At 33.4% G+C, this 13,796-nt stretch overlaps 1 protein-coding gene across 3 annotated transcripts in view; it reads left to right on the top strand.

Moving 5' to 3' along the window:
* Nucleotides 1–13,796, top strand: part of LOC114073739 (sodium channel protein type 3 subunit alpha) — a 70,414-nt gene that overhangs the window by 35,380 nt on the left and 21,238 nt on the right. For all 3 annotated transcript variants that reach the window (XM_027911497.1, XM_027911495.1, XM_027911496.1), the window contains exons 16-19: nucleotides 1,454–1,692; nucleotides 4,523–4,696; nucleotides 5,956–6,312; nucleotides 7,364–7,849. In XM_027911497.1, the coding sequence (XP_027767298.1) occupies nucleotides 1,454–1,692; nucleotides 4,523–4,696; nucleotides 5,956–6,312; nucleotides 7,364–7,849 (1,256 nt within the window). The remainder of the gene's footprint in view (nucleotides 1–1,453; nucleotides 1,693–4,522; nucleotides 4,697–5,955; nucleotides 6,313–7,363; nucleotides 7,850–13,796) is intronic.

Raw genomic sequence — 13,796 nt, 5'->3', positions numbered from 1 at the left:
CGATAGAGGTAGTGATGTACTAAAAGAGTCATTTCCGTTAAAACTTAAATCCAAGAGTAGGCAATAGGAAATTGGAATGAGAAATATAGTTTTAAATAAAAAAAAATACAGCTGTAATCAACTCGTGCCAAGGCACACAAAATGTCTTTCTTAAGCATTTCTTAAACTTTCTTAGCTATCAAAGATAAAAAAAATATTATACTTGCTATATTAAGAAGCATACAGTGTTGGGATTTTTTTTATTATTTAATGGAAACTAAGTATGTTCACTTTTCACACATATGCCATGTAAGTATTTTTATAAGGAGAACTTGTTTCTATCAGTTTGAAAGCTGGCAGCTGACCTTTGAAATTCCAGCAATTCCACCCATATTTGACAGTATTAGAGGCAAAAATTCAATCTAGTGGTCCTCAAAGTGTAAATTTTTGCACTAAATCCTTATTAGGAAATCTGTAAAACAGCACGCTTGCTATTTCAGAAAAATCACTCATAAGTGTCATGATGATAGAGATCTCTCTGTGCTCTAAGGAATGCCTGAAAAATGGGATATTTCAGAATTGGGTTAATGCCACTATGTACAAATTTTATCAAAACTTGTGTCCATGTCTTACATATTTTTAGTATAAGTATTTCTCACTTAGGCAAACGTCAATCTTCCTTCTGGGCTGTCCTCAAACATTCCGTCATATTAGATATTTTTCCTTGCTATTATTAACTCAGTAGTTAATATTCTTCTCTAACTTAGAAAATATTGACAGTGAAATGGAAATGCAAAGATTCTAATTGAAAGCAGTTGTTCTACAGTTACTCAACAGAGTTTTTCTGCTAATACTAATGTTGCTCTGTTTCTTAGACAATAGACACTGTAACTGTATGAGACATTTTCAAGCAAAATCAAATTATGATATTAAAATAAGAAAACAGGCATTCAGTATATTAAAAATATTGATTCAAATAAAAAATGAGAGGTATGCACACCAAATCATTTCTCCGATATTGTAGTGGTTCAGTGTAGTAGCAAATATAACACTTCTGGTATCTCAAATCAAAATATGTCCTCATGTACTTAACATAAAAATGTTAATCTTTTATGAAGTTTATACTAATTATACACATCAGCTCTCTGATGAGTGAGTAAGATATCTGCTGTAAGCAAGTCAAGTAACCTAAACTAAATCTCTAGATTCTCCCTACTGTCATGGGAAAGACAATTACATTTCTCTCTCTAGGCAGACACTGAGATGATTCACCCTTTAGCGAATGTACTTCACTGTCCACTGCTGGTAGAGGAACTTAAATAAATTAGGTGCCTTACTTTTAGATGGCTAAACATAAGTGAGAGAAAACCCATGTTAGTGAGAGCTGTTTATTTGAATGATACAATCATATTTTAAACAAGGACTTCCAGAGGATATAGTTGGAATATTCTTTTTCTTTCTATTTTTTTTTCAGAGCTTGAAGAATCCAGACAGAAATGTCCACCATGCTGGTACAGATTTGCAAACACTTTCTTGATCTGGGATTGCTGGAGTCCATGGTTAAAAGTAAAGCATGTCGTCAATTTAGTTGTGATGGATCCATTTGTTGATCTTGCTATAACTATTTGCATTGTTTTAAACACCTTGTTTATGGCCATGGAACATTACCCAATGACAGAACAGTTTAGCAGTGTCCTTTCTGTGGGGAACCTGGTAAGTGGTTTGTCATGCACTACTTGGTGTAAAAACCCTTTTCTAAATAAAGAAATGTATAAATACATTGCATTTGTTTTCAGTTTAATCTATGATGTTTTTTATAGTCAGTTTAGAAATTATGTATATGATTTTCACAGTTAAAGCAATTTTTGCTGGCCTTTAACCTTCAGGAATCTATTTTGTAACTGCTATAATGAAATAACTGAATATGTATTGAAGTGCAATCTTCACTGGAATGCCACATTTCTTGTTGTCTACCATGGGTTTTGTCTTTAAAATGTTAAGGTAGATTATGTAATTTTTATTATGGTACTGATATTCCATAACAGAAAATATTTTTCTTCTGTACAAAATTGATGAAATATTCAGATGTCAGAACTTCTCTTAGAATTTTTTTCAGTTACACTGCAGTGAAAGTACTTTTCAAAAAAAAGGCATATTCCCTGTTACCAGTAAGTCCTTGCCACCTTAGGTAACTGAAAATACTTAATAAATGAGAAGATTACTATTTAATCTTTTTTTAAAAAGCATCTTTAATCTCTGAGTTTATTGGTGATGCCTTTCCCATTTTTAACCTGATCCAGAGATTGAGGGTTACATGTAATTCCCTTTCTCAGCAGATACCTGAATGCAGCATAACACTTACATCTGTTTCTCTCCATTTGCTTCCAGTGCTGAGGAAGCAGAGGACTGAACCTTGCAAGTGTTTATTTCAGAGGCAGATTCATACATTTTTAATTTTTTGTCAGCTCATGTAACTACCAATAGTTTATATAGGGGAGGTCTGGATTGACTCACACAGCATGCAGTCCTGAAAATCGAAACCAACCAAGTGTTCTGAACTAATCACTCAAAAAGATTAGTTTTGAAAAGCCAGCTAATGTTTAATTGGAACACTAATAGATTTCTCAGTCAGAGAAGGTTTTAAAGGCTAAACATTTTCCTTATATGTACTGGTAATACATCCTTCTATGAATTTTTTTAAAAATAGAACTAAAATTGAACTTACTATGCGTTCTTGTGTGCATTACAGTTTCCTTTCTCCTGGACAAAGATCTAATTGCACCTTATTCTTATGTTCAGGACAGATTACAGAATATTGCATTTTAAAATGTTGATCTGTCATATTGTTAAAATTATTTATTTCCAATTATTTATGTTTACAAGGTCTTCTGCTTTTTCCCATCTCATTTTTTTATTTATTTTTTTTTTTACTCTAAGCTAGCAACAGTCGTATTTTTACTTACCTTTATAACAATTTGGTACCCTTAATTAGGACTATATATGTGCCCTGAATACTATTCCTGCTGGTTTCAATTAGATTCTCTGTTCCTTGGTGTACTAATCTATTAACCTTAATTTTGTGCTTTCCATTGAAATTATGTTAATTTACTCTTTGCTTGTGACATCACGTGTGTTTGAGGATAAATTAAATATGAAAAATTTGACTGAAGGAAGACATTCTAAAACGCAATGATTCATTTTCCATAATACTAAAATTCATTCATTATTCAAATTCCTATTTCTTATGGAAAACTTGAGTTTACTTCTCTTAAAGTGTATTTCTGTATTTAGGGATGTGGTTATGCTGAAGAAAAAGTAGTTTGTGGGTGGAATAGAAAATATCTTGAAATGTTTTTCATGGCTTTTTTTTCCAATTATTTTGACAAATATGAGAGTTTTGTCAAGAATAATTTTCTTTGTTGTGTTCTTTTTACCACATATACACCTATTACATTCTTCTGATTATACAGCAACATCTCTTATAAATCAATTTAATAGTATAATATTTCTGGCTATAGCTCTAGTTTGTTAAAAGTATACACTTTAAAAAATGTTAATATTTACACTTGGACAATGGTGAATGTTTCTGCAGCATCATATCCACCTCCTAATCCTCTTAAATTAATAAGTAATCATGAGTGTAGTTATGTAGTGCTGTAAAAAGTTAGCTTTGCTACCATAAAACTTTGTAGTAGGACAGAGAACAGGCTGGGTAAAGAACTCTCACAGGGCAATAGCAGACTACATTGGTGTACGTTAGTAGACTTGATATAGGATAGCTTTTGATTGTTGTACAGAATTTTCATATGTTTTTATGGTTTTACATCATGCTCCAAAACGTCTTTTTTTAGCTCCGTGAAACACTGATCACTACTCATTGCGAGAAAGTGTGGAGTTAAAAACACTAAGAAGCATTGATAATTTCACATTTGGCACTTACAAATATTTCAAATAATATTATTACCCTGAAGTTCTTTTTCACAAAAGGAAGTAGCTGTCACATAGCATGGTAGTTTTGAGTGAAAGCTCTATATGCTTATAAAAAGCCCAGTACAAGAAACTCCAACCTCCCCTGTCTATTCCACCCAAACTCCTCCACTGTCCCACAAGACAGACCTTACAGAGTCTGTCCTTAGAGAGTCTAACATTAGAGAGTATCTTTTAACACTTCTGTTTAGACTGCGAGCTAGGAAGAAAAATTGCTGTCAAATCTTCTTTTACTTTACTGGGACTATCCTCTTAAAACGGGACCGAGAACAGCAGATCACATCACATCATTTGCTGCATGGATGGTCCAGCACACACAGTCAAATCTGAGCTGGAGCTGAGCTGCTGACTGGTCCACAGCTACTATGTATGTCCTGATTTAGCAGTTAGTTTTCAATGTTTAGAAATACTTAGATGCCATTTGGAGACAGCAATCAGCTGTTCTTTATTACTATAAAGAGTAATCAGTATGAGAACGAGAACTGGATTAAAACAATTTACTCAAGTATATAAATTTCTCTTAACAACTCAATTAATTAATTCCATTTTGTTTTAGGTATTCACTGGAATATTCACAGCAGAAATGGTACTAAAGATAATTGCCATGGACCCTTACTATTATTTCCAAGAAGGCTGGAATATTTTTGATGGTATTATCGTTAGCCTTAGTTTAATGGAGCTTGGTCTTGCAAATGTTGAAGGATTATCTGTTCTTCGATCATTCAGATTGGTAAATACCTTGACAATTGAATATTTGCATGCAATTGTCTCACTCAGTATTAAAAAAAAAAAAAAGTTGGTGCCTGTAATAATTAAAATATTTTGTAAATATATTTTTATACTTCAGTATCTCTCATTATTTTTCCTATATGTCTAATTTGCAAGCCATGTTTGATAAGGCATTTGTCAATTGATATCCTTCGATATCTTCTGGTATCAAAATTATCCTATTGATCTTCTATCCTACAGATATCCTTTGCCACTCTAACTGCTGTCTTTTAAGAATTTGGTACATCTTCATTACACTGATTTCATTAAGAATCATTAGAGCTAAATATCTATAAAAACATACATATTGTCACCAACATAACGAATCATGACATTTTTTGTCTTTATATTGTGAACATTAATTTGTGTTACTTGTAAAGACCCTAGGCAGATCGTGTCTACACATTTATTTCAGTGGGCACCAACTAAAAACTTTTAGTAACTCCCTTGCATATAACAAAGGTCATAACAAGCTGATTATGGTAACATTTACATGCAAATATTACTGAGTTTCTACTAAAAATGTATTTTTAATAGCAATTAGTGTTGTATACAAACTAATTTATAGATGTTTTATAGAGGCACAAGATACATGATTTGAAAGTCCTTATTACCAGTAGTTATCACATGACTTGAACACCTCGGTTATCTCCTAATATATAGAATAGGAAAGCAGTGAATTAGTTTATTGGCACTACTTGCAATGGTAACCAGCTTCACATAACATGGTTATAAATATTGCTTTTAGGTTAGTGTTTATGATTTGAATGGACATCACAATATCAGCATCAACTTTTGCTTAAAAAAATTGTCCTCTAACTAAACATGAAAAGCTTAATGAGGTGCTGAGGGAAATGTGCAATCAAGCCAGCAAAAATGGTGTAGTGAAGGTGATGAAAAGAGTACAGAATTCTAAAATGTCTTGAAGAATTGTTCATCAACCATCTGTGAGTGGATGTTTAAAAATATTAAAATAAAATGTCATACAAACACAAATTTAGATTTTTTTTTTTTTTTACCGTGTGCATCACTGGAATGAAATGTTGAACAATGCTTTTTTGACAAATACTTCACTGCTTTCCATTAAAATAATAATCTGTTCCTACTGAAGAACAAACTAATGTACAGAAATTGATATGCTCTGCTAAAAGACTTGAACCTAGCTTCTATTGCATAACTAACACTAGTGATTCCTCTGCATTTTTTTTTTTTTTTTTGCAGCTTCGAGTTTTCAAGTTGGCAAAATCTTGGCCAACTTTAAATATGCTGATTAAGATTATTGGCAACTCAGTGGGGGCTCTAGGGAATCTGACCCTGGTGCTGGCCATCATCGTGTTCATTTTCGCTGTGGTTGGGATGCAGCTCTTTGGGAAAAGCTACAAGGAATGTGTCTGCAAGATCTCCAGTGACTGTGAACTTCCACGCTGGCACATGCATGACTTTTTCCACTCTTTCCTGATTGTATTCCGAGTGCTGTGTGGAGAATGGATAGAAACGATGTGGGACTGCATGGAGGTTGCAGGCCAAACCATGTGCCTTATTGTTTTCATGCTGGTCATGGTGATTGGAAACCTGGTGGTACGTGGTGAACATTTTTGAGCATTAACTCTAATGCAAACGTTCAGGACTTAGAGCTAAGCAATGAAAACGTTTGCCAAACTTCTGTTTAGAAATAAAAAATTAATCCAAATGTGCTAATTTTGGGTGAAAACATATGCTGTTTCCCTACTTTTCTCACTCATTCCTATACACTGAAATACTCTTACAACGGGTACAGGAATTTAGAAGTACACCAAAATGCCAAATCAAACACCTTGTCTGCAGCTAATTTAGAGGTGCTGTTTAAATTCAGTACTCTTGAAATAATACAGCTTATGCTGCACAAGCTCCTGGAAAGCTGCTTCTTCAGAAGTACTCTCATTACAGCTAGCTCCAGCACTTGTACTTCTGGCTTAATAAAAATTATGTATAGTGTAGATGGTCTTGTTTAGAGTATTTTGAATTTAGCTACTGAACTTTTGGGCTTTTTAGGTGTAAAACCCAAAAAACTAAACACAGAGTGATTGGCCATCCAGCCTAAAAATGTGTTTAAAAGCTTATAACTCAAAATTGTACAAGAAACATTTATAGAAAAATTTTAAATCAAGCTGACAAGTTAAAATGTGAAATTTCAATTGCTAAATATTGAATTGGTGAGAACTTCTTAGAAATCAATGTTGTAAATAGAATGCATGGTTTATACTTTATTTTTAAATTGCTTTTATTGTTAAACATTGTGGTTCATTCTGATAAGCTTAAAACCTATAATTCATTATCTGTCAAAATTGTGTTTCTTTAGTGATATATTTTAACATGATTAAAATTTTTATAAAATAGAGTTCAAAATGTTTGTACCCTGGTCATTTCTGTGACCTTGCAGTCTTGACATTCTCAACAGAAATGTGCAGAGCTCCAGAAAGTTATTTATGATCAGCAACCTGCTCTACTAATTTTTTTTAGAACCACAGAATTGTTTAAATTGGAAAAGGCCTTTGAGATCATCAAGTACAACTGTTAATCTAGCATTGCCAAGTCTATCACTTCTTATATGTATGTATTTACTATACCTCTGTATTTTCTCATCTTTTAGGTACTGAACCTATTTCTGGCCTTGCTGCTGAGCTCATTTAGTTCAGACAACCTTGCTGCTACAGATGATGATAATGAAATGAACAATCTCCAGATTGCTGTGGCAAGGATCCAGAAGGGAATAGATTATGTTAAAAAAAAGATACAGGAGTTCATCCAAAAAGCCTTCGTTAGAAAGCAGAAATCTTTAGAGGAAATCAAAGCACTTGAAGAGCTAAACAACAAGAAAGACAGCTGCATTTCCAATCATACTGCTGTTGAAATAAGCAAAGATCTGAATTATCTGAAAGACGGGAATGGAACCACCAGTGGTGTAGGCACAGGTAGCAGTGTGGAAAAATACGTAATTGATGAAAATGATTATATGTCATTCATAAACAACCCAGGCCTCACTGTGACAGTGCCCATTGCAGTTGGAGAATCAGATTTTGAAAATTTAAATACAGAAGAATTTAGCAGTGAATCTGATTTGGAAGAAAGCAAACAGGTAAGATTTTTCATATCTTAACAATTAAATGGTCATGCATTTTCATGTTTTAATTATGTTTAGAATTGTTTAAAAGCTGTAATATCCTGTGTAAATATATTTTATGTTTTGTAATCTTATGTAACTATAATTCAAGAAAAAAAAATCACCCTGTATTATGATATAGTAGAGGGTCCTCAGAGTTTATATTTCTGGTACTTTGTTTATTAACATTTGGAAGATGTCTGGTTTTAAATATTTCTTTCACAGTTTTATGAGGTTTTAGCACACATTTCATAAAGCATTCTTTATGTAGTTCCTACAATGCAATAAGGGTAGAAGGCTAAGGAACAATCACAAGTATACAGCTTTGCATACCCAAGCAAATATAAGTGGAGAAAAAATTTTTTTGGTAGCGTAGTTCTAAAAATTAACCTTGAGACATCACAAATCAGTAATGTATTCTGGATTGTCTAAGAAGTTTTGTGAGCAATCTTCATATAGATTTTGGGTTCAGAGACCATGGCTGGCTTAATCAAAGTAATCCAGGTACGAATGAATGTTGCGGTAAAGCAGAATCTCAAGTTATGGTGGAGATCAGAATGATCTTGCAATATAGATGTGTGTGGAAACAGCTTACTTGAGAGCTTTATGCTATTATTATTGTGCAAAGTGACAGAAGCTGGTCTAAAAACCAAATGCCATGTGTTTTGAAATCTAAGTGGCTCAAATACCAGAAGTGATCATGAACAGGTGCTAATGGTATTCAAGGAAAACTTTGTTTGTTGAAGTAGTGATCAACAATAAGTTAATAAATGCATTATCAGAATATAATTATATTCAGGGCCATTAGAAATCTGGGAATTTTGAGGTTTAAGGGTCAGGAACCATGGCTAAATTTGTTTTGAATTAGATTAGTTGTGATGTTGTTTGATAACTCACTGATACAAAAGGGTTTGTTTACCATAAAGAAAGCTCTTCTATAAAGATTCCCTACATTCATGAGTTCATCATATCTGTATAGCTGCTATATTTGCAAATAATTATGTATTCCTCAGCAATATGAAACTATACCACATGAAATTAAGGGATCCACTAAATCATAGTACGGATCTTTTGCTAAAGAACGTAAAGGAACATAAAGAGTGTGTGCTTATTTGCAGTTGCAAAGAATGTTGCTCTGTGTAACAATTGTAAGATGAAGAACAAGATATTGTATCACCCAACTAAGTTGCTCAGTTATGAAACAAATGTTTTCAACGCAGATATATAGCACTAGTATAGCATAGTATAGCAGTAGTGCTTATCCATGGCAATTTAAGAATATAAGAGGTGCAGGAATTGTAAAGGTGTGTAAGTTATGAGATCAATTACTATTACAAAAAAACCTCATTCAGAGTCACTCTGAGTCTGAGAGTTCAGTATTTTTCATGTAAGCTGATCTAATAAAAATTGATTGTCATTTCCAATGAACTTTTAGCAAAGTCTTCTATGTCTTTTCATATATTATGATTTTTTTAATTACATTTTACTATACATTTATTGCTTTCCTTGTGCTTAGTTCTGATAAATACAATGATGAGTGCCTTGCTAGTAACTTCCTTTTATGAAGTTACAAGCCTAGAAATTTTCTGTATTTGTTACTTTTTAAAAGGTTTGTAATATGCATTAGGAAGTTGAGGGGCTTAAAGTCTGTGCAGATGCTAAATGTGTGGTTACATGACGTGATCCTCAGCAGCAGAACAACTTGGGAAGTTCCCATCCACACCTGGCTGTTGATCCCCTGGCAGTGTTTACCACTTTCTCTGCCTCAGTTCTTGTGGGTCTGTGCTATAAGGCAGGTCACTGGTTGTGCCATAGGTATTATTTGTTTATTTCTTTTTTAAGGTAGATTGAATGGCTCAGTTTACCGCTGTATATTATTTCAAAACAGCTGAGGACAAAACTAAACGCAATGCAAAGACAGAAACTCCTTTGCTTTCCAGGTGATTTTGTGATGTATGTACACAAGAAAAAGGAGTAAAAACCCTTGTTGTTGTGCTAAAAAGTTCTGAATACCAATTTCAAGGTGACTTTCACAAGTCAATTGCTCTGTTCGTCCCCATCTTTGCTTGGTTCAAGCATTATGCTTTTGTATTCTAAGGTCATCCTGAAGTTTCTGGATGGTAATAAATCAAAAGAGCTTTTGTGGGTTTTTTTTATGGAATCGTATCCATACGTCCTCAGGAAGAGAAACCAAATTCAAACGTCCGTATAAGCAGTTTGAAAGTGGAAATTTCAGGAGACTGTGGGAAATACAGCAGTAGCTGATAGATGGTGCTTATAATAAGAAACTGTGAAGAAATTTTCAGTGGGGTTGGGATAGGTTTAGCACTTCTGTGCAGCCTCAGTATTTCCTTACAATCAATACCGTTGCAAAGCTGGAGCTGTAACACTTCCCTCAAATTCTGCTCACACACAACGTTTGGCTGTCTGATGTGTATTCATACAGTGCAAGTGTGCAAATTGTGAACAGTATCTAATCAGACAGTGCCCTGAAAATTGTGAATCCTGTATTACTTGCACTTTCAGCTCTGGATTCCTTATTCCTTTAGCATGATTTCTAGGGAAAGGATAAAGTGGGGTTTTTTTATTGTGTGTATAAAAATCTACCAGCTTTGGTAATTTATGAACAGATGTTCTGGTGAAGGTTCCCAGTCTTCTCCTACCAAGTCAACAGTACTGTTGAATCTTTTGCTGCCTTCTGATTGTCTTTTAAGGAAGATAAAGTGTCCATTGTTGCAGTGTTTAAGTTACCTCTCTAGGACAGTACACCATCATTTGCTTTGTTTTACCTCTCAAGGCGTACCGCTGAGAGAACATTTCTGCTAGAAGGCCTGGTCTGCAAAAGGAGGGGTAAGAGATGGGGCAGAACTTTCCCTGCCTTGACTGTGGCAGTGCTTAGCATTTAAAATACTTTGAAGAAGTATCCCCTGTAATAACATTTTATTTAACAACAGAGCTGTGGGAAGCTACATCTGCACAGGAACTGTAAAATCATTCATATTTTTCTGGTGTCTTATTGACTGTCACTGACATTAAGAGCAGAATGATTGTTTGAAGTGTGTCATGCTAGAAGTGGGGTAGGGGCTGTGTGCCCCCGAGGAATTTGCCAGGAGCAGGTAATTACTAGAGAAATTGCAACTGAGGGTGAGTGAGAACAAATTGTAATATTTCCTATTTTTATTATCAGATATACTGTGGTACAAAATAACTCTAGTCACAGAGCTTCTTTTGGAAGGCTAGTTCTTTTTCTCCTGTTTGTTTTTTGTTTGTTTGCTTGGGTTTTTTTCTGTTTCATGAAAACACTTTCTAATTAACTTCCTAGTTAATAACTTCCCAAATCTGCAAGAATATATTCTGAAACACAGTTGCACCTTTCAGACCTAAACAAGATCTTTCTAGTATATATCACTAGAAATCTGAGGAACTCTCTGTTTGGATGAAACAGGACAATAATATTTATTATATTATAAAGTTACCCACTGCTTTAGAGCAATAGTTAGCTGAAAGTACCTGAAAGAAGTGAACATTTATTTCATTGATACTTTGAAGGTCTTTTAAATAATAATCAGAAAATAGAGATGCAATATCCAATGAAATAATCTCACAAAAAAAACCCCAGATTTCTGTTCTGAAAGTAAGATACTCGAGACCATTAATTTTGAAGATAATAAGAAAATTAGAAGTAACTAAAGGGGATAATTTGGTGGGTTTTAATATTAGCATTGTGGGTGCTGTTGCTATTATAAAATATGCTTCTAATCAGTGAAATGACTACACTATGTTAATCTTACCAAACATGACTCTTAACTATTGTATATTGTATATGCCACTTAACAACTGTTCATTATATCTGAGTCACAACTTTATAAATAAAGTTTTGCATTTCAACATGGAAAAATAATTTCAAATATATTCCTTGGTTACAGAAATTTTACAACTAAAGAAATGTATATACCTATAGGCCTCTATAATTTGGAATTCCAAAACCTTTTCTATCTACAGTATATATACAGTAAGTACAAATTCAGAATGGAGAAGTAAGGCTACTCAGTTGACTTCTGAAATCAAAGCGGATGATTCTGATAAAATTAAAAATATCCTTCATCTGATCTACTAAATTTTTTTAAAAAAGGAATAAGTGCAGTTTTCTGATTGGCTTCACTAGTGTCTTTATGCCTGACTGAAGTTAAAAAGATAAGAGCACAGTCACTGCATTCACAAAAGTTAAGCATTATCATTGGGCTTCAATAAATTTCTTAGCCAAAACAGACCCAGTAGTATTTGATCAATTTGTTGTAAGATTCTTTTCCACGTTTAAAATGTCCAGCAATCTAAATTATCTTTCGTAAAACTGACCAATTCTGGGACAGTATCTTCAAAAGTCTCAAATTATTTAAATTATGGACTAGCTGTGGATAATGATTTAAACCATAGCTCTGGATACACTGATGTTCCACTGTAAGACACCGATCCAATCCTCTTTCAAAACAATTAGATAAAGATTATAGAGTCAGAAGTGTATAACATACTAAATCTAGACTAGAAACCTACACAATATGATAGTTCATCACATTTAATCTGAATAGAGATTGAAGAAATTTATTTTCATTGAGATCTAGAAGTTCTATCATTATTAGAGGATGAAGGAAGAATGGGAAGCCATACAGCTTCAAAATATTTTGCTTACTGTATGTATATATTTTTCAAATAAAAGAGATAATCACTTAGTCAATTAAATCAAGACTAGAACATGAAACAAACAACCCCCCTTAAAATTCTCATTAATATGCATTAAGCACTATATAAATACAGAAATAGTTTCCAAATCTAACCATGTCTTTTTTAATTTTATTCATTCATTTATTTATGCATCATAATTTCTGAGTGCAGATTACTAGTTCTAGCTTCTGCATTTCTAATTTCTCTAAAATAAACTAACAAGTTCTGTAGAAAAGTTTGTTGAATATTTCAAGTGGTATGTATTTCCCTTTTTCCAACTAATAATAAAATATTTAATAATTATGTTTTAATTGTGTTAAAGCCATGTTTGAATTAGAGATTCCAAAAAGAGGAAAACTAGTGATCCTGTGTCTTGAACTTCACTACCTACCATTCTTACTTCTCACAGGGGTAAAACCAAGCTGGAGCAATCAAGAATGCAGCTCTGGTGCTTTTTAACCAGGTAGAGCAACGTGTCACCACTTTCACACAGGTTACCTAAGCAAGTTATACATATATATGTATATATATATATAATCACTTTTTAATGGATTTTGACTGGCCTGCATGCTCTTCAGCTATGTACCTTCCCTATCCATTGCAAGACAGTAGAAACATGCACAGCTGCTCTCTGCTGAGTCACGAGACTCACATCACAGCATGGTCAGGTGGGATTGGCAACCCCAACATATATTTTTTAACTCTGCTAATGATCTTTCTGAATATTTTAATACAGTTTTTAGCAATAACTGCATGCTCTTCAGGTTTTGAAGTATGGATCATAAAAGTACTGGAATGTTTTACGCTAAAGAAGCCAAAGAAAAAGGGAGCATGCATAGTTTTTAAAAATAAAAACAACCCTTTTTGATTCAGCCCTTATAAATGTAAATATTTAATGAAATGTATTAAGTGATTTATGAAATTATTATGGCCATGACTTCAGCTCCTTGTTGAATAACATTTGATTTATTGCAGTAGCTACTTGCTTAAAACTTACAGTGTTAAACTTTTAAAACTACAGTGCACTGTAATGCAAATATCCAAGATCCTACAAACTACACTGTTTTCATTTGGACAGTGCATATCTTGAGTTTTATAAACTGAAAGCAGAGAAAACAGTTTCATAATTTCTAAAATGACAGCAAATAACTCTCCTTAACGCACTCTCAAAGCTAAACATTTTACAAATCCTCTTTTCTCTAAT

This window comes from Empidonax traillii, unplaced genomic scaffold (genome assembly GCF_003031625.1).
Source record: "Empidonax traillii isolate 1590-97213 ecotype Southwest subspecies unplaced genomic scaffold, ASM303162v1 scaffold33:size3420811, whole genome shotgun sequence".
NCBI classification, from domain to species: domain Eukaryota; kingdom Metazoa; phylum Chordata; class Aves; order Passeriformes; family Tyrannidae; genus Empidonax; species Empidonax traillii.
This window is presented reverse-complemented; position numbering and strand designations above follow the sequence as displayed.